Source organism: Bos mutus, chromosome 11, assembly GCF_027580195.1.
Source record: "Bos mutus isolate GX-2022 chromosome 11, NWIPB_WYAK_1.1, whole genome shotgun sequence".
Taxonomy (NCBI): Eukaryota; Metazoa; Chordata; class Mammalia; order Artiodactyla; family Bovidae; genus Bos; species Bos mutus.
This window is the reverse complement of record NC_091627.1, coordinates 90425360-90447319: the sequence shown is the minus strand read 5'-3', so window position 1 is coordinate 90447319 and position 21960 is coordinate 90425360. Positions and strand designations below refer to the sequence as shown.

The following is a 21960-nucleotide window of genomic DNA, read 5'->3' as shown; positions in this document are numbered from 1 at the left end:
AGTTATAACTGACTATGAACTGGTCATTAGTGTAGTCTTTACTAATTTCTCCTCCATATTGCAGCTGGAAGAATCTTTTAAAAAATCCAAATTTGATCATACCATTCTCCTACTTACTTTTAAAACAATGGATTCTCATTACCTTTCTGATAAAGCCCAAACTCCTTAATATAGCTAACAATACAGTTCATGAGCTATTGCTACTGACCTTTTTAGGCTCATCTCTTGCCCCATTCAATACATCAGTCATTCTAAATATCTTTTAACTTTTCTTAATTGCTATCATCCTACCCACACTTGGCCTGGCTAAAACTCGTCTGACTCCTAGACTGTCTTAGTGCTCCAGCCCTTCACAGGATACTTTAATTTCTTATTTAATTCTTTGCTGGAGTATAAGAGCAAGAATTTGAAAAGACCCTGATGCTGGGAAAGATTGAGGGCAGGAGGAGAAGGGGATGACAGAGGATGAGATGGTTGGATGGCCTCACCGACTCAATGGACATGGGTTTGGGTGAACTCTGGGAGTTGGTGGTGGACAGGGAGGCCTGGTGTGCTGCGGTTCATGGGGTTGCAAAGAATAGGACATGACTGAGCAACTGAACTGAAGAGCAAGAATTATGTTTGTCATGTTCGTCAATTTATCCTTCTCTCTGCTTGTCTCCAAATTTTTCTACCAGCCACTCAAGTGTACCTTGCTTGGTATTTGGTGTCCAGTAGATACTCAATAAGTATAGGGTTAGCCACAGAATTCATTTGGGTTTTTCTGTACAATCTTACAGAAAAACCTAAATGAACTTTTGAGCCAACCCAATATTTGTCATGACTTCCCTGGTGGCTCAGATGGTAAAGAATCTGCCTGCAATGCAAGAGCCCCAGGTTTAATCCCTGGGTCAGGAACATCCCCTGGAAAATCCCCTATCCACTCCAGTATTCTCGCCTAGAGAATTCCATGGACAGAGAAACCTGGTGGGCTTACAGTCCATGGGGTTGCAAAGAGTTGGACACAACTGAGTGACTAACACTTAACACTTACTTATAATATTTGTCAAATAAATTAACTATCTTTCATAGTTTTGTCATTTCTCTTATTGAACTCAATAATCTTGATTCTACTGTGGAGTCTCAGTGAATATAATCACAGTACTTTTAAATTTTCATGTCTCTGTAGACAAAGGAAGATTAAGCTTGAGTGTTGCCAGAATTACAAATGCTGTGACATCTTAGTTGTTAAAACTTAAAGTGTGAAAGTTTGTAATAACTACTGCTCATTTTAGCAAAGGATTTAGGCTTTTGGAGCAATCCCCTTGTCTCCATATGAAGGTCATATGAGTGTGGGAACATACTTATGGTTACTTATATATTAAGACCATATCTGCCATTAGGAAGGAAGAATCTTTCAAGAGATTTTATTTGTCTTTTCTTGCAACAGAGATAGTGCTATAGACAAAACTATCTTTGGAAGTTCTAATATGGCCAATATAATTTCAACACTATTCCTTGAATACTTACTAGATGTAATATTTCACCTTATAAATTCTGCAATCCTAGAGCTACAGGCAATCAACCTTTGCTGTTATTCTGGCATGTTTCCTAGACGCTGTCTGGGAGTTTAGTCTACAACATCTATGACAGTCATTACCTTACTTTGGCTTCAGCGCTTTCAGGAATGCGATTCCATTGCTGATGAGGCTACCTGCCGCTGGATGCCCTAGTATCACAGAATTTTTTTTCTCCTATTTCCTTCTTCTTTCTCTAAATTAACATCTCTTCCTGTACTTCTACACATTGATCTTCAATAATACTTCACCTTAAGTCCTCAACTTAAATGCTTTTAAATATGGGAAGGGAAGAGGAACTGTGTACAAAGGGAGACACCTTCCCGAGCACCCAGTTTTTTGCAAGATTGACGGTGCGTGCCTTTTATGTTACCTTCTGACTCAAACAGTCTAGTCAGTCAGTTCAGTCAGTTTAGTCACTCAGTCGTGTCCGACTCTTTGTGACCCCATGAATCACAGCACGCCAGGCCTCCCTGTCCATCACCAACTCCCGGAGTTCACCCAGACTCGTGTCCATCGAGTCAGTGATGCCATCCAGCCATCTCATCCTCTGTCGTCCCCTTCTCCTCCTGCCCCCAATCCCTCCTAGCATCAGAGTCTTTTCCAATGAATCAACTCTCTGCATGAGGTGGCCAAAGTACTGGAGTTTCAGCTTTAGCATCATTCCTTCCAAATAAATCCCAGGGCTGATCTCCTTCAGAATGGACTGGTTGGATCTCCTTGCAGTCCAAGGGACTCTCAAGAGTCTTCTCCAACACCACAGTTCAAAAGCATCAATTCTTCGGCTCTCAGCCTTCTTCACAGTCCAACTCTCACATCCATACATGATCACAGGAAAAACCATAGCCTTGACTAGACGAAGCTTTGTTGGCAAAGTAATGTCTCTGCTTTTGAATATGCTATCTAGGTTGGTCATAACTTTCCTTCCAAGGAGTAAGCGTCTTTTAATTTCATGGCTGCAGTCACCATCTGCAGCGATTTTGGAGCCCCCCAAAATAAAGTCTGACACAGTCTAGTAATTAGCGTTAATGGCATTTCACTCAGAATGGTAATGGCATTTTACTCACAGTAGTAAAATTCTCCCCGTTTGTCTATCTGATATTGAAACACGATTTTGGAAAACTAAATGCTCTGAGTCAAGAGTCTGGGACTCTTAAGATCTGTCCATGTATAGTTGCATGGAGTTGGCTCCTTTGCACAATCTCTAACATTGAGAGCATCATTCTTATTGTCCTAAGCCACCTCACAAGGATTTTTTGGGTCTTCACAAGTCACATTAATGAAAGTCTTTTGCTGTGTGAAGGCATCATGGCCTTTGGAAATCACACCCAACAGAAGTCTATTGTTCTTCTGAGGTGAGACTTTCTCTCTTAGAAAGAATTCAAGCTCTGGGGAAATTTTGACTTACTGTGTCCTTTTCAAACCTGTGAAAAATGTTTATGCTGGGGACCAATAATTTTCACTGAAGCCAGAGAGTACCTATCAACACGAAAGCAAGTCCAAAGCCATCAGAAGACTAAACAACATGGAATAAAATAACATTGACATTCTCACTAAGACTGTCAGGAGTGATTTAGAATCAGTTTCATGATCACCATAACAAATTGTTTCAGAGATTTACTAACATTCAAAAGTCAATGTTTGGAAATTCTTAATATGTAATCTACCCATAGATGTATATTTGGACTAAAATAATGTTGTATGTTGTGTATAAATTTTGGTTTTGTCACACTTGCAGGTTTTTTGGGCTGCATAAGGTCTTAGTTGCAGCACGCTGGATCTGCATTGTTGTGAGGGCTTCTTTCCAGTTCCCTCAGGGGCTTAGTTGCCTCACGGCATGAGGAATCTTAGTTCCTTGACCAGGGGTTGAACCCACATCCCCTGCTTGGAAGGTGGATTCTTAACCATTGGACCACCAGGGAAGTCCTCCATACTTGTAGCTTTTAATTGGCTGGAATTTATTTTATTTTTAAAAAACAATTTGATGTTAAAAATATCATGGCACCAAATAACTACTTCAAATGTATTGTCTTTTTAATTAATTTTGTGGGTGATGTTTAGACAAAAATCTCAAACCCACTTATAACTGAAGGGTTTTGGAAATGCTTTAATGCAATGGATTATTTGGGGCTCCTATTATTTAACTCTGGGGATTTATTTCTGTTCTTTTATCAGGTTCTCCAAAGTACTTATTATTTGTGTTGGATAAACCAATTCAGCAGACTGCATCCTCAGTGCATTTGCCAGTGATGAAAACTGCTCTTAATATTCTTTCAGGTCTGGATATCTATCTGTGTAAGACCAATAGGTAAGTATTTCTTTAAACTATTGTAGATTATGTAAGAAACTTGCCAAAATAATTATGAGAGGAAAAACCGAAAGAAACATGCCATGGTATTAACAAGAGTTCTTTGGATGATGAAATTGTGGATAATGATTTTTCTTTCCTTTTTCATTACTGTCCTATTTTAAATGAGGAATGCATATTGCCTTTGTAATAAAGAAACTTTACTTTTGAACAAACAGTTGTAGACACAATAATATCCACACAAATGAAATGAGATCTCAGGTACATATGCAGGTGATAGAATTCTAAACAGGGACACAGATACATCTCCTGATTGCAGAAACAGATTGTAACTGGAGAGCCTCGTCCATCTGGCTCTCATGTACTGATTCTTTGCAGATCACAAATATAACTCCAAATATGGTGACAGGTCTTTGGTGCCAGATTACTTCTAACCCTCTGGGGAAAGTCAATACCTTCCCCGTACTAGCTGAATAATTTTGGTTTTGACCTCAGAATTAGTTTAATTAATCTAGGTTGTTTGGTTCTAAGTAATACATTTACTCTTCATTAGCAAGCATTAACAAGATTAAAAAAAAAAAAAAGCCTGTTTATTGAGGGCAGGAGGAGAAGGGGATGATAGAGGATGAGATGGTTGGATGGCATCACTGACTCAATGGACATGGGTTTGGGTAGACTCCAGCAGCTGGTAATGGACAGGGAGGCCTGGCGTGCTGCAGTTCATGGGGTCGCAAAGAGTCGGACACGACTGAGTGACTGAACTGAACTGATATAAGAAGGTAATCAAACTTGTCAATTGTCCAGTGTTGACTTTTCATGGGGTTGACAGAATTTGCATTAAGAAAATCAGAAAAATTCTGCCGCAAAATGTCCTGGAAGAGTACCAAGTTCTTATTATCGTTGACTTTTTGTGGGGTTGACAGAATTTGCATTAAGAAAATCAGAAAAATTCTGCTGCAAAATGTCCTGGAAGAGGTACCAAGTTCTTATTATCGATGGAGTATAGGCAGGTACTATCATATCTAGAAAGCTGCAGAAAATCTAGAAAACATCTGTTCCAGTAATGTTTACTAAAAGCTGCTACTAAACTAGCTACAGTTTAGTAGCTTTCAGTACTAAAACAAACTAAAAAACAACCTCTTAAAATTTTATGGTATCCACTCTTCCAAATATATACATATTCAAAGACCAGCATTTTATCATTTTTATTTTACTCTTTCTTTATCCATCCATTTACTCATTCATTAATTCAGCAAATTGTTTTTTTGAGAGGCAAAATCTTAGGAACTGGGGAAAATACCAGAGAGCTAACACAAAAATTCCTGTACTCATGGAGCTTATGTATGTAGTGCTAGAAAGATTTAAGCGCAGATGAACAAGTAAAATATATAGCATCTTAAATGGGGATACATATTATGAAGAAAAATAAATCCGGGAAGAGAGATAGGGCATGCCAATTGGGAGGTGGGCATGGAGAGAGGGTGTTGTGTTAAATTATGGTGTTCTGGAAGGGTCTTACTGATAAGGTTACTTTGTTAAGAGATGTAAGAGTTGGTTCCGCACTACTTTAACAATCCCATTTCACAAACCCTTTGAGTATCAAAGTGGCTCAGCATTGATCCAGTGTTTCTGTTATTTTTATGACACATGAAATAATTCTTCTTTTGATGCTCTAAGAGTGGTACCTTTAGCTCAAGACTGTGTTTCCACCGGATTTATTTAGCTGGTGAATAGACTCAGATGTCAGTCTTCAGTGGCATCGTTGAACTAATGCAGCCGCACGTGTGGACCTTAGGCTTTTTTTTTTTTTTCTTTTCTTTGCATTCATGTGTTTGCCTTCTGAAATTGACTGGGCCCACTGAAGGCAGGGATGAGGTGATGATGAGTTCATCTTGGCAGCCTCAATGCCTTACCTAGTGCCTAGCAATTGTCAGGTGCTCCATGACTACAAAGGAATAAATAAACTTTGAGAGTAAAAGAGACATTGACTTTAAACAGTTCAAGAGATGCAGTCCGAATGGCCACATTTACCTGCAAAACGGTTCAAAGTGGATAACTGTCTTACATCATGATGATGTCTCCATTTCTCTAAGCCTTGTATGGAGCTGGCATCAAGGACTTGCTCTGTAAAATAAAATGACGTTGTGTTTCCTACAGGGACACTTTTGGTATAAGCATCTCGGAGAGGTTGTTTCTAATCCCACTTTCCCCATGCCGTTGCTATAAAATGGACAGCTCTCAGGCCCACGTTTCCTTCTACCTCTGTGACAAATAACCTGGTTTATATTGTCTTTTTGAGATGGTGTGAAGTGCTGTTTTTCACACTAGATTAGGGGGCAAAATTATGACAGCTCATGATGTCCGCACTTGGGAGAGCAATACAAGGGAAAAAGGGAAACCAAAAACTTTTATAATGGAGTTCTGATTCAAGGCCTTAATAATTGTATGGCTTTAGACCAACTGCCAAATTTCTGTGAACCCCATGACCTTGTGTCTATACTGGAAATCATAATTACTACCTTACAGTATTGCTGTGAAGGTCAAGTTGGATAATATATGCAAAACATCTGATATAAAACCTGGTACATAATGTGGATGTTCAATAGATTATTGTTAATATTTTTAATACTATTAGAAAAGTTATGCAAATAATATTTTTTTACCAGTTGTTCAACATTTACGTGATCACATTTACATAATCCTCATTAATATATTTGCGCTTTAAAGTTTATCTCTCTATATATACTTGTAGGGCCTTCCCTGATAGTTCAGTTGGTAAAGAATCCACCTGCAATGCAGGAGATCCTGGTTTGATTCCTGGGTTGAGAAGATCCTCTGGAGAAGGGATAGGCTACCCACTCCAGTATTCTTGGGCTTCCCTTGTGGCTCAGCTGGTAAAGAATCTACCTGCAATGCAGGAGACCTGGGTCTGATCCCTGGGTTGGAAAGATTCCCTGGAGAAGGGAAAGACTACCCACTCCAGTATTCTGGCCTAGAGAACTCCATGGAGTTTATAGTCCATGGGGTCACAAAGAGTCAGACATGACTGAGCCACTTTCACTTTCATATACTTGTAATAAAATTAATCCAAGTAATCAGCAATACGTGAACCATGAACTTCCAGATGTTCAAGCTGGTTTTAGAAGAGGCAGAGGAACCAGAGATCAAATTGCCAACATCCGCTGGATCATCAAAAAAGCAAGAGAGTTCCAGAAAAACATCTATTTCTGCTTTATTGACTATGCCAAAGCCATTGACTATGTGGATCATGATAAACTGTGGAAAATTCTGAAGGAGATGGGAATACCAGACCACCTGACCTGCCTCTTGAGAAACCTGTTTGCAGATCAGGAAGCAACAGTTAGAACTGGACATGGAACAAGACTGGTTCCAAACAGGAAGAGGTGTATGTCAAGGCTGTGTATTGTCACCCTGCTTATTTAACTTATATGCAGAGTACATCATGAGAAATGCTGGGCTGGAGGAAGCACAAGCTGGAATCAAGATTGCTGGGAGAAATATCAATAACCTCAAATATGCAGATGACACCACCCTTATGGCAGAAAGTAAAGAAGAACTAAAGTGAAAGTGGAGAGTGAAAAAGTTGGCTTAAAGCTCAACATTCAGAAAACGAAGATCATGGCATCTGGTCCCATCACTTCATGGAAAATAGATGGGGAAACAGTGGATGACTGTATTTTTCTGGGCTCCAAAATCACTGCAGATGGTGATTTCAGCCATGAAATTAAAAGATGCTTACTCCTTGGAAGGAAAGTTATGACCAACCTAGATAGCATATTAAAAAGCAGAGACATTACTTTGTCAACAAAGGTCCGTCTAGTCAAGGCTATGGTTTTTCCAATAATCATGTATGGATGTGAGAGTTGGACTGTGAAGAAGGCTGAGTGCCAAAGAATTGATGCTTTTGAATTGTGGTGTTGGAGAAGACTCTTGAGAGTCCCTTGGACTGCAAGGAAATCCAACCAGTCTATTCTAAAGGAGATCAATCCTGGGTGTTCACTGGAAGGACTGATGTTGAAGCTGAAGCTCCAATTTGGCCACCTGATGCGAAGAGCTGACTCATTGGAAAAGACCCTGATGCTGGGAAAGATTGAGGGCAAGAGAAGGGGATGACAGAGGATGAGATGGTTGGATGGCATCACCAACTCAATGGACATGGGTTTGGGTAGAGTCCAGCAGTTGGGAAGCCTGGCGTGCTGCAGTTCATGGGGTTGCAAAGAGTCGGACACAACTGAGCGACTGAACTGAACTGAATGTTTATGATAATATGCTCCTGAGTGTCTTTATCACTTAAGAAAATAAAGAAATTGTAAAATGTTGTAAATTCTTTTCAACTGAAAAACAAGATGTTATTTGATAGGGAACATTCCCATGGTCTGGAGAGGGAAATGGCAACTCACTCCAGTATTCTTGCCTGGAGAATTTCATGGACAAGGGAGCCTGGCGGGCTACAGCCCATGGGGTTACAAAGAGTCGGACACAACTGAGTGACTAACACACACACACATTCCCATGGTCTCAGAGCATCATACATGCTAAGGAATAGTTTCGCAGGCATTTTGCCATCATGGTGATTCACACAATCTCTTATCACTTTGATAATTTTCTTGCAGAAATACAGAGTAAATGGAAGTCATTATCTTTTCAGGTAGGAAAGCCATGCTTTAACTCTAGTTAAAGATATGTTAACTAGTCTGGCAGAACTCTAGTCTGATATTTTTTCTTCTTGTTTTTTAGAGCCCTGAGACTTTAGGACAGAGACCACCTCTAAGCACAAACATCACCCACTTGCATAGTTATGGAGATGATCTGCATGACGTTGAAAATGCCCCTAGTTTTTTGACGGCGGCGCATAACCATGGGGTCAAGTGGACTTGGGAAAGCAGCGACATTAGATGAGCTGCTGAGCACTTGCATTGAGATGTTTGGTAGGAGCCTTTCTCCCTTTTGTACATCTTGCTACTCTACCTCCCCCAGTTCAGTTGCAAGTGTTGCTGTGGAACAGAAGTCAATCTCCATACGTTGGTATTTGGGACTGCCCAGGTGGCGCTAATTGTAAAGAACCCGCCTGCCAGTGCGGAGACGTAAGAGTCGCAGGTTCGATCCCTGGGTTGGGAAGATCCCCTGGAGAAGGGCATAGCAGCCCACTCCAGTATTCTTGCTTGGAGAATCCCACGGACAGAGGAGCCTGGCGGGCTACAGTCCATGGGGTCACACAGAGTTGGACACGACAGAAGCGACTTAGCACACACTCACGCACCTTGTTATTTAAGGCCTTTTTATTAACCCCAGTTTGTCTCCCCAGTATCATTGCCCCATGCATTTCCTTCCTTTTACTGTCCACAGCTAATACCCAGACATACTGTTCACTTAATATTTCTGGAACATTCCCTGCATCTTTCTGCCTTTATGCCTTTATCATACTCCTTCATTGAAATTCTGCTTCAGGCCTCATTTAAGGTGTCATCTCAAATCTTCATAGTATCATTCCTCTACTCCCCAGTCAGGAATGCTGACTGCTTCCTCCACTCACCATAGCCCTTTCTGATTTTTTCATGGACATGATACATGCTGCTGTGATCCTTTCTTGGTCCTTTGGCTTAGACATGTGTGAATAGCACAATATCCTACTTTCTATGTTTGTCTATAAGTCTTATATCTCCTCCAAAGTTGTAGACTTTACAGCTATATGCTTTTCATGTTGTCTAACTACTGTAGCATTTTGGATTATTCTTTTTACAAATAGAATCACAAAGAAGTTGTTTGTTGAATTGATTGTTTTAGGAAGAGTTAAACCAGACAGAGTAGGGTTGCCAGATAAAATACAGGATGATCAGTTAAATCTGAATTGCAGATGAGACACATTTTTAGTATAAGTATGTCGTAAATAGGGCATGGGACATACTTGTACTAAAAAATTCTTTGTGGTTTGCCTTAATTCAAATTTAACTAAATCTCCTGTATTTTTATATGTGAAACCTGGCAACTGTACACCAGAGGAAGGATGAGACCTACCCACTTAATTTGCAAGGAAATACCAGAAGTAGGAGGAAAATGATAATTGGGTCTACAAGAACTTTTTGACACTAATGTTTCTCTGCTGATATTAGACAAAGAGAAAAGTAGTATGTGCTATTGTCTCCTCACCTCTTAATCTTCTTTTATTTTTTAACAGATGACAATGGAGAGCTGAATAATAGTTATTTGCCAAGAATAGTTCTACTCATGCACCGATGGTATTTGTCTTCCACTGAATTGGCAGAAAAACTTCTCTGCATATATCTTTTTAACTACTGTGTAATTTTTACAATCATAAATCAAGTTCTGTACTTAGATGAAGTGTCTAACCAAAGCCAGTAAATTAAGATGAATAAACAGTCTTCAGTCAGTTATCCAGCTGTTTTGTGAATATATATAGATGTCTAGACAAAACATTCAGATGATTGACCAAATAGCTGATTATCCATCTGAATGTTTTGGCTCTACTTGAAAATAACCACTTGATATGAAATGAAACAGGAGCTGTAGCCTGAATGTTTCTAACTTGTCTTTAACATTTCTGCTATTAGTATAATGAAAGAATATTTAATACTGATTCAAGAGTTACTTTATTCCTCTTAGGAAGGCAGAATGGTAGACCTAGAGGATACAGTTTAGACATATGGAAATGCCAGCCAGAATAATATGATCTGGCTCAGGCATAAACACCACCTAAATTTTCACATCGTCCCTTGCTGGTGAGACACAAGGAACATTCTAGCAGGTTTATTATAATCTGTTGATTGACATTAATTTTAGATTTTCTTCTGATATAAAGGCAAAGGAAATAACCATAGTTAGAAACCCCATTCTATAATAAGGACTTTTAGCAATCCACCACTTTTGTGCATGGTACAATCCTAAAAGGTGGTTAAAAGCCAAATGACTGAAAAATGGCTACGAAATAGTCACATACTTATAAGGAGGTTTTAGTCCCTGAGATCTAATGTTTATTATATAATTGCTAACGTAGGTTCCTGTAGTCTGCCTGCTGCAAGCCCAGGGGTCCTGCAGATGAGTGAGAAGCCTTGCAGGGCAGATCAGTGAGAGCCTGAGAGGGAGTGGGGCCATTGAGTGTAATTAGGGCTAGCTGGCTTCCATTTGCTTCCTTCAAGTTTCCTCTACTTTCTACTTCTTCACTCCATCATCAACCATCCCCCCAACCTCAGACAGGGAGTAGGTGTTAGAGACGAGAAGGGAACATTCACCCTGAACAGAGGTCCCTTGAAATGAACAATATCTTAGTACCTTGTGGTCCCAGGGTTCCACGGGTCCTGCTATTGAAAGGTGGTATGTAGAGAAGGATGGAGGGAACTATGTTAGTCTGGCCCCATTCCCTCCTTAGGGTCCAAACACTTTCCACAAAATGTGCCCACAGACAGTATTCTCATCATCATTATGTCCACTGCCATATGAAACACAAATAGAAAGGGGTATTTAGACACGGTAAAGCTTAATATCTGAAAGTGCAGATTATATGGGAGTTGAAACCACCTGTGAATTCACATTTCTCTAGATTTTCCCTCTCTTTGGATTGCCTGCTTGCTGCATATCCATGGTACTTGGCATATAGCATGAACTCAGTAAATATTAGCTAAAAAGTATGAATAAATAGACTTGAGACTAAATAACAGCAAGATGTGTATATTACTATACCCCAAAATGATAACATTTTCAAATACTAAAGAAATTAGAGTACTTACATATTCCATTAATCCTACATATAAAATCTTTTTGGCTAAAATGGTGCTTCTATGTACTATTCATTTTAAATTATCTATAGTTAGTAGTACATTTGTCATTACAGTTGACAGTCATCATTTGGTAAGTGCTCAGGAAGGTAAAATTCACTGTATAAGTGGCTTCTCTTCCAGACCAAAAAAATACATCTCAGAGCAATAATATATGGTGCTAGTAATTTAGCACTGATGTCATCAGAACCCACTTTTCTCCCCACTTGAACATCCATGTCACCCTAATAGTATAGTCCTCTTCTTAGAAATTCATCTAAATTGATTAAACAGCCACAGATCTGTGCAAAGGAAACAACGTCCAAGGATTTTTTCCCTTAACTAGTGTACCTATCGAAATGCCAGTGGAGAAAGCTGTGATGAATTTCGATTAAAGATCTGCTACTTCATGAGGTACTTATAAACTTAATTGTCTTGTTTCTGGTTCTGGAATTATTGACAGTTTTCTTTTCCCCAAACTACAGACCTAATCTGACAGTAAAATGGACTCAAGTCCCCCTTTTGTTGATTTCATTAAAAATGGCTCTCCTCTGTTGCTGGCGGCTTCCCTGGTGGCTCAGACAGGAAAGCGTCTGCCTACAATGCGGGAGACCAGGGTTCGATCCCTGGGTCGGAAAGATCTTCTGGAGAAGGAAATGGCAACCCACTCCAGTACTCTTGCCTGGAAACTCCGATGGACGGAAAAGCCTGGTAGGCTACAGTCCATAGGGTCGCAAAGAGTCCGACACGACTTCACTTTCACTTTCTGTTGCTGGGGACATAGAATTTATCTTTCTTTTGGACAATTAAGCACTAGTCAGTGTGTTTAGGGGATGAAAGCAGCTCCGAGAAAGAGTGCATTCATTTTTTTTTCTACTCCCTCACTGTACACATTCCCACCTACTTGCCATGAGTTGGGAGAAGGGTTTCTTCTCAGCTGTGGTTCTAGAGAGAAAGAGACTCTCAAAGTAGGAGTGGTGGACTTGGGTCCTTGATTGAAGCAGGAAAGAGCAAGACTCAACCTGATAGATGGGGGATAAGAGATTACTAATTTGAGGTATGGTCTTGAAACATTGTTAAATGTAATCTGTAAAATGACACCATAGTTTCCACAGAGATCTAGCTTGAAATCTTCTGGTTGTCAAACATACTTGATGTCTTTTAGGTACTGGATTGTGAAATTTCCTGCAGAGTTTAATTTGGACCTTGGTTTGATCCGTATGACTGAGGAATTCCGGGAAGTAGCTAGTCAACTGGGATACGAGAAACATACCAGTCTCATCGACATATCCAGCATGTAAGAATGGTGCAAGCTTCTTTCAAATATGATGAGTCTGCTTTTTGGGGGAGGGAGTAGTGATGATCCCACTTGACCTGCATCCATACCTGTTCAGAACCAAGGTGTGCTTCTTTGAGGAAAGCTTTGCTGCGAAGAGCACAGTCCCGTTGGACGTAGTTTATCTCTCCAAGCTTCAATTTCTGTGTTTGTGAAGTAGAAATTGTACCTTTCTCATGGGGTTATAATGAGCACCCAAGAGGTACATGTGATAATATGTGAAAGTGTTTGACACCTAATAGATGCTCAGTACTTGGTTACTGAATCTAGTCTCCTATGCCCTTGCCACTGTGTTCTGTGGATCAGCAGCTCCGGCATTAGTTGGGGGCGGGGGCTCAATAGAAACAGAATCTCATGCCCCACCCTAAAGCTGCAGAATTGGAAACTGCATTTTAGTAAGATTCCCAAGTGATACATATGCTCATTCAATTTCGAGATGCTCTGTACCATGGTGCTTCTCATGTCGGCCTGAGGCTGTGCAAATGTGGACCATAGCTGTGCCATGAACTGATCAGCTCAGTAATTAGGAACTTGGTGCTAATTAGGATAGCATTTTATATTACTAGCTAACTTTATAGATAAAGCTATTTTAGGGTTTTAAGTATTATTATCCATATTGAAAATATATATACTTTTGTGTCCTAGGCATTCATACTCTAGTCTTCTTTCCTAAAATACTTCTTCAAGAGTGATCCATGGTGAATGGTCCTGGGATTATTAGGGGTGTTGTTAAAAATATAGATTATTCAGCCCAACTCCTCTACTTACTAGCTATGTGAGCTTGGATAAATTTTTAACTTCTTTGTGCCTATTTTTTCTCATCTTTAAAATGGAAGTAATAATAGTATTACCTGATAGAGTTGTGAAGATTTAATGAGTTAATACCTGTGATTATAGTGGTGCCTGGGACATCAAGCGTTTGATAAATGTTGATGTTAAAAAATAGATTATTCAGATTATTCATTCCTAGTAAGTCAGAATGTCTGGTAGTGAGGTCCAGGCCTCTGTTTTTATAACAAGCTTTTCAGATAATCCATATGTTGCTGACCATATGGATTTTGGTGGTTTCCATCCCAACTATATATTGACAAAATCCCTCATGATTCAGACCTTACTGCTCACAAGAAAGACCAAGTAAGAGATTCTGGATGAATCCATGCAAACCAACCCTGTCTGGAGAAACAACTTGAAGATTATGTTCTATTGGCAATGGGTCAGTGGGTTTCTCTTCAAACATGAAGGGCAGGGTGTGTATTTTGCACAAGCCCCTGGAAGCAGGCCAAGAGTTAGAGAGTCAGTAGGTTAATAACTTCCACTGAGTGCAATGGGCTTTCAGCACATTGACCAGACTTGCTTTTCTTTCATAGTCCTTCCTATGACTGGATGAGAAGAGTCACACAGAGAAAAAAAGTATCCAAGAAGGGAAAAGCCTGTCTGCTGTTCGACCATCTGGAGCCCATTGAATTGGCCGAGCACCTCACTTTTCTGGAGCATAAATCTTTTAGAAGGATCTCAGTAAGAAACTGGACATTTATTCTTCCAAGGATAACAACCTCCATGCCAACTTTCCCAAGAGCTGCATTTTCGTACTCTGAACTGTTGGCAGCCTCTGTCACTGTGCTCCTCTGGAAAAGTGCCCTTAATTCACAGGAACAATCCCTTTTAACCAAAGATAAATATTATCCTGTCTTTCTTTTATGGCTCAGGAGCTATATTTCTGTCGCTATTTTCAATGTCTCCTTTCATAGGATTAAAGCATGATTTTCTAAATACTTGGTGGAGATTTAACCATTCAAGGTTTATTTAGCTCCATTGATGTCTCCCAAGTGAACACATTTGGCTGGGCCCTTCATTTGGGAGGGAAGAAATATTTATTTAGGTTGGGATTTGTATAAATGCCTAATTATGGGTATAGGTTGAAATTAAGAACTGTAAGCTTTCTGAAGAATCTTAACATTAGGCTGTTTCTTTCTCAGGGATGGAGATCTTGGATTAAATTTTTCTTTCTTTCTTTGTCTTGATAGAATTCCTTCTCTATGACCCCTTTCTTCCTTTCGACTGTGGTCTTTTCCTAGCCACCGACTCACTCACTTTCCATTTGTTATACTATTTCCACAATTGTTCACAAGTAGCTTTTGTCTTTGTCTCACCAACTTTTGGGCATGTCACTCCTTTTCCAAGATGCCAAAGAATGAATTACATTATCGCTTGCAAAGAAAAACATGAGGTCAGAAGTATGGATTTCTGAAAGACTGATTCTTTTCACTAAGTAATCCTGCTTGGAGAGGACCTTTTGAGACCCCACAGGCAGGCCATGAGAGGAAACCTCGTGCTCTGTTTATATGATAGGAGGCTCTTGTGTATTAATATTAATATCTGATGACTCCCATGCTGACTTCAAGAAAATGTATCTGTTTTGCAAAAGAGTGGCCTTACTTCAGTTACTATTTTTTTTTCTCTTTTCTTGAGAACAATTTTGCAAGCTTATTCTGACTTGAAATTATGATTGTTATGTTCATTTCCTCTTCTTTAATGCATGCCATTGTATCTCAAACTTGCCCAACCATTGGAATCACCAGTAGGGGTGAAAAATGGAGATTCTTCGATTATTCCTCTGGAACAGTGATCCTTTAGGTCTAACAGGTTTCCTGAAACCAGTGTTTTAGCAAATGCCCCATGTGGATCTTAAGATCCAGCAAATTTAGGACTCACTGGAATGTGACTTTGAGTCTTGTCCCTTGCTCTCCTCACCAACACTATGGTGTGTAATAATTGTGTGTCTGTGTATGGGAGAGTGAAATGCAGTGAAACAGCATGTTAAAGGTACAGATATAGTCATTATTCATAGTATATTCATATGTGTAAGATGCCATGTAAGTGTGAAATGAAAGAAATAGTGATGTTGTTGTGAAACAGTGTCTCACCTCTTCCATGAAACATTCTAATTTATGATTTTTCAAAGACTCCATTATAACTCAGAGTCTCTGATTCTTGCTTTACTAGTTCACTGATTACCAAAGCTATGTCATCCATGGCTGCCTGGAGAATAACCCAACCTTGGAGAGATCTATTGCTTTATTTAATGGAATCTCTAAGTGGGTCCAGTTGATGGTTCTTAGCAAACCAACTCCTCAGCAGAGAGCAGAAGTCATCACAAAGTTTATCAATGTTGCCAAGGTATGTATGTCTGTTAATTAGACTGGGACTCTTAAAGCATTCTAGATATTCATTCACTTGGTTGAGAAATGTCATTGAAGAAATTTGAAATTCACAATGTAGAAGGTAATTAAACTACTAAATGTCTAATGAACAAATATACTTCTCTCATGCAAGAAGATTGCTTTTAATTGGCGACACTTGGAAGTATTTAATGTAGCTATTTTCTGTGAGAGGATTGGTATATTTTTCTAGTGTTTCTAGTACATTTTTCTAGAGTTTCGTTTGTATTTCATTTTGAATTGATATTGTTTTTCCTACATCCTTATTATTAAAATTGTACATGACTTCATCTGTACTGCCAAAAGGTGAGAATAATTCAAAAATTGTTACAAAGTATTGAAGTTAACATTTTTTTTATTGCAGAAACTCCTTCAGCTCAAAAATTTTAACACCCTGATGGCAGTGGTGGGAGGCCTTAGTCATAGTTCCATTTCCCGGCTCAAAGAGACCCATTCTCATCTTTCTTCAGAAGTTACAAAGGTACAGTGAACCAGATCATAATCCCAAGTAAAAAGTTTGCTTAGAAATTGTTTAGAGGTAGGATGATCCTAACAAATGTCACTCAGAAGGGGAAAGTTTTCTTCTTAGACAATAGGAGGTTATGGCCATACCTCCTGGAAAAACAGAATAGAAGTGGCAGCAAGTGTTCAGTACAAATGCTTTTAAGCCCCATTAACATATTCTAGACATCCTGGAATGTGAAGTCAAGTGGGCCTTAGGAAACATCACTACGAACAAAGCTAGTGGAGATGATGGAATTCCAGTTGAGCTATTTCAAATCCTGAAAGATGATGCTGTGAAAGTGCTGCACTCAATATGCCAGCAAATTTGGAAAACTTAGCAGTGGCCACAGGACTGGAAAAGGTCAGTTTTCATTCCAATCCCAAAGAAAGGCAATGCAAAAGAATGTTCAAACTACCACACAATTACGCTCATCTCACACGCTAGTAAGGTAGTGCTCAAAATTCTCCAAGCCAGGCTTCAGCAATACGTGAACCATGAACATCCAGATGGTCAAGATGGTTTTAGAAAAGGCAGAGGAACCAGAGATCAAATTGCCAACATCCACTGGATCATGGAAAAAGCAAGAGAGTTCCAGGAAAACATCTATTTCTGCTTTATTGACTATGCCAAAGCCTTTGACTGTGTGGATCACAATCAACGGTGGAAAATTCTGAAAGAGATGGGAATACCAGACCACCTGACCTGCCTCTTGAGAAATCTGTATGCAGGTCAGGAAGCAACAGTTAGAACTGGACATGGAACAACAGACTGGTTCCAAATAGGAAAAGGAGTACGTCAAGGCTGTATATTGTCACCCTGCTTATTGAACTTATATGCAGAGTACATCATGAGAAACACTGGGCTGGGGGAAGCACAAGCTGGAATCAAGATTGCTGGGAGAAATATCAATAACCTCAAATATGCAGATGACACCACCCTTATGGCAGAAAGTGAAGAGGAACTCAAAAGCCTATTGATGAAAGTGAAAGAGGAGAGTGAAAAAGTTGGCTTAAAGCTCAACATTCAGAAAACGAAGATCATGGCATCTGGTCTCATCACTTCATGGGAAATAGATGGGGAAACAGTGGAAACAGTGTCAGACTTTATTTTTTTGAGCTCCAAAATCACTACAGATGGTGACTGCGGCCATGAAATTAAAAGACACTTACTCCTTTAAGAAAAGTTATAACCAACCTAGATAGCATATTCAAAAGCAGAGACATTGCTTTGCCAACAAACGTCCGGCTAGTCAACGCTATGGTTTTTTCTGTGGTCTTGTATGGACGTGAGAGTTGGACTGTGAAGAAAGCTGAGAGCCGAAGAATTGATGCTTTTGAACTGTGGTGTTGGAGAAGACTCCTGAGAGTCCCTTGTACTGCAAGGAGATCCAACCAGTCCATTCTAAAGGAGATCAGCCCTGGGTGTTCTTTGGAAGGAATGAAACTCCAGTACTATGGCCACCTTATGCGAAGAATTGACTCATTGGAAAAGACTCTGATGCTGGGTAGGATTGGGGGCAGGAGGAAAAGGGGATGGCAGAGGATGAGATGGCTGGATGGCATCACTGACTCAACGGATGTGAGTTTGAGTGAACTCTGGGAGATGGAGATGGACAGGGAGGCCTGGCATGCTGTGATTCATGGGGTCGCAGAGAGTCAGACACAACTGAGCGACTGAACTCAGCTGAACTGAACATATTGTAGTTGTAAATATTCAATAAATATGTATTTGGTGCTTACTATTTGATAGGTATTGTGAAATACATGAAGGTTACAAGGCAAATAAGACAGATATCATTCCTATTATCCACTCCTCAAATGAAGTCATTAAACACTGGCTCTCTTCATAGAACTGGATTCAACACGGTGGAAGATACAAAAGAAGAGGGAGGGGACAGAAAGAAATCTTTTGTATAGAAAGCCTCCAGATTTATAGCTGAGTTTCCAGGAACAAAAATAATTTAAAGCAATGATTGTTTCCCAAACTGAACTTTTTCCAGACTGCAATTAAATTTTTCCTTATTGAGCGAAAAAGAACATTTCATCCTTATCAAAAGATTTCCCTGTAAAAGTGTACTTTGCTGTATCAGTGAGGACACTTTCAGCTATAAGTTAGAATAAAAATCTTGGAATTGCCTAAATAATAAGGAAATGGATTGTGTCACATACCTGGAAAGTCCCGAGGCAAGGCCAAGCCCATGCACGGGCTGACCAGAACGCTGGCTCAACTGCTCTGGATTCCTCTGAGTGTGAGGTTTTTGTTTTTGTTTTTCATCAGACTGATTTCCCTCCTGACTGGGTTGTCTGCAACAATGGAAAAATTTTGCTCTTTTGTTTATGAAAGTTGGACATAGGGAAAACTTCTCTCTAGATTTGTCCCCCTGGAATAAAGACCTTCTTTTTTAGGCAGATTGGACCCTCTCAAATCACATGCCCACCCCTGGGCCAATGACAGTATCCAGTGGAATGCAACATGTTGATTGGCTTAACTCTTATTCCTGAACCAATCATAAACCAGAGGGATGAAATTATGTCATGGTAGATCAGAACCTATGCTTGGACTTGGGCATGGAAACAGCTCCATCTGAGACACATGGGAAAGAGTATACTAGTCAAAGCTAGGGTCTGTAAGGAAGGTCTGGTTGCTGTTAGACAACCAACAATAACTTGTTCATATGAACAGGAGAATTTAAGCCACAGGAGCGCTGCTGACTGACCTCAAACACTGTACTCATTTCAAGTATAATGGGGCTCATTATGTGTTTCATTTCCCTTTAGATTAGTACTGAATTTCCAGTAGAGAGCAAAACATATTTTAAATGTGAAAATAAGAATTCAATGGAAAAAAATTGAAAAAAAAAGATAATTCAATGGAGGCTCATAGAGGCTTGGAACCAGCAGTGTATATTGAAAAATTATTTATTCAAACTCCTCTTTCTTACAGAAAAAGAAACCTAATGTCCCTAAAAGTGAAGTGACTTGCTTAAGGTCACCTTAGCGGCAGAGTCCAAAACCACAGCTATCTCACACATCAATATGACTGTTCCTGCCCCCGTCCTGTGCCCTTCAAGTTATATCTTGAATGCAACTTTCTTGGAACTAGGAAATTCTAATATACTGCATATGTTAAATATAATATATGCTTATTTTTTGGATTATAATATTTCCATGAATTATTAAATACTTATATAATGATTCAGTTTAACATCTCAATATCCCTAGTAGGTAGGCAGAGGTGTGGGCTATTTCTGTTTTGTAGCAGAATGGAACAGGCTGTCCAATTCATAGTCAGGTTTTCTAACTTTCTTTTTCCTGGTTAGTATCTCCCTGCATCAATGTTGGTGCAATCAATACTTCTCTTGGTAGCAGAGGAATTTCCTAGCCACACACTGTTGGGCCTGGGGGTGGGCAGAAGGGAAGGCTGTTTGAAAATCTACTTTTCCATCTGTTCTCAGAACTGGAATGAAATGATGGAGCTGGTCTCCTCCAATGGCAATTACTGTAATTACCGCAAGGCTTTTGCAGACTGCGACGGCTTCAAAATCCCAATCCTTGGCGTCCACTTGAAAGACTTGATAGCAGTCCATGTCATTTTCCCAGACTGGACAGAGGAGAACAAAGTGAACATTGTGAAAATGCACCAGCTCTCCGTTACCCTGAGTGAACTGGTGTCCCTGCAGAATGCCTCTCACCACTTGGAACCCAACCTGGATTTGATCAACTTGCTTACGGTGAGTTCAACGGGCTGGAGCTTGTGCTCCAATAGACTGGAGCTTGAACCTCACCTCCCAGGGGATGCAGGAAGATTCTCGCCAGCAGTTCACAATGAGGGCAGGGGAGGGGTGGGATGTGGGGTCAGTGGTTGGAAAGAAATCTCAAAGGAGGAAGGGTGGGGAAGCCACACCTGTAACCTGCGTAAGTTCAAACTGTTAAATATGATCTCCAAGCGAAGAAAATTCCGTTTGCTTTGAGGATCCCAGTCTCTGCCCCCGCAGCTCTGGTTTCTGGAGTTCTTAGAGAGGCCCTCCAGCTCTGTCCTCAGGGCCTCACAATCCTGAATCACACTAATCTAATCCTGCATCACACACATCCCCTGGGAGGTGAGGTTCAAGAGAAGCTCACTGGCTTCTCTGGATCCTCACCGCATAGCTGTAGCTGAAGCCTGGAGTAAAGCAGGAACCTCCTCCAAGATCTCCCTGCCCCCACTCCCACCAACCTCCCCAAACCACCAGAGGCACCTCCCAGTCTGGCCCTGGAGGCCCTTCAGGACTTGCTTTCTGACTCTTAGTCTCTCCTCATTTCTGATCACCCGATCCCACATCACACCTGCCTTTGAGGAGTATGGGGCTTACACCTTCTACCAGTAATTGCTGCCTTCTACTTTCTGGCCATTGCATTTTCTTGGAAAATCCTTTCCTTAGCCCTCCATCCCACCGCCCCCCTCCCCCTGGCACCAGATGACTAGCTTAAATTTAAATGCCTCTCTCTTTATTTAGATGCTCTCAGGGAGCATTCTGTTTCCCTCCAAAGCAGTAATGCATCTGTCACCTGTGTGCCCTCGCACTTTGTACTTTCTTATCTATAGGAGGTAACACTTGACATTAGATTGTTTTTTTCTGTCTACTTGCCTTATGCATAGCGTGTCCCCAGCACCTTCCATAGTACCTGGCATATGTAGGGGCTCAACAGATGAACTGAACGCTATAATTAGGAATGATGTCGGTTGGAAGAAAGTAACCCATTTCTCATCATTTTATTAGTATTAGTGGCACACACAGTTAGCTGGTCTCTAGGTCCTAGCACTTTTAGATACACAGGTGTGTAGAAGAGAATATTTCCCATTGGCTGCTTCTTTGTAAGGGGGGAAAAGAGGCATAAGCAAATTCTCTCAGCTTAGCTGAAACAAGTGGAGGAGTAACTTCCTTGTTTGGGTTTATGACACTGTAACATTTGAAACTTGGCTTCAATACTGAATTAACTACTTCCTTGCAACGGCCATAGGAAATGAAAACAACAATCCCTCTGAAGCTCTGAAGGGCTAAATCCTCTAGGGCTGCTGCATTGGAATAAGAGTGTGGTTCCTAGACCTTCTCACCCACTGTTCCTAGAACACAGAATTGTCTACCAAAGAGTTGACCCCCTAGGTGTAGGCAATAATGGCAACTGCCTTCTTTGTATAAAGCAGAAGTGGCCAACACATAGAAACACAAATCTCTTGGGGTTCAGATTGTGTGACAAATAATAAACA

General features: G+C 40.3%; 1 protein-coding gene across 1 annotated transcript in view; it reads left to right on the top strand.

The window, feature by feature from the left end:
• The window catches only part of RASGRP3 (RAS guanyl releasing protein 3), a 124668-nt gene that overhangs the window by 65462 nt on the left and 37246 nt on the right, over window positions 1-21960 (top strand). Inside the window, exons 2-10 of the mRNA XM_005892997.3 lie at window positions 3732-3864; window positions 8623-8813; window positions 10061-10163; window positions 12006-12068; window positions 12820-12951; window positions 14358-14505; window positions 15994-16167; window positions 16573-16689; window positions 20168-20443. Of these exons, the coding sequence (XP_005893059.1) occupies window positions 8744-8813; window positions 10061-10163; window positions 12006-12068; window positions 12820-12951; window positions 14358-14505; window positions 15994-16167; window positions 16573-16689; window positions 20168-20443 (1083 nt within the window). The 5' untranslated portion in view covers window positions 3732-3864; window positions 8623-8743. The remainder of the gene's footprint in view (window positions 1-3731; window positions 3865-8622; window positions 8814-10060; window positions 10164-12005; window positions 12069-12819; window positions 12952-14357; window positions 14506-15993; window positions 16168-16572; window positions 16690-20167; window positions 20444-21960) is intronic.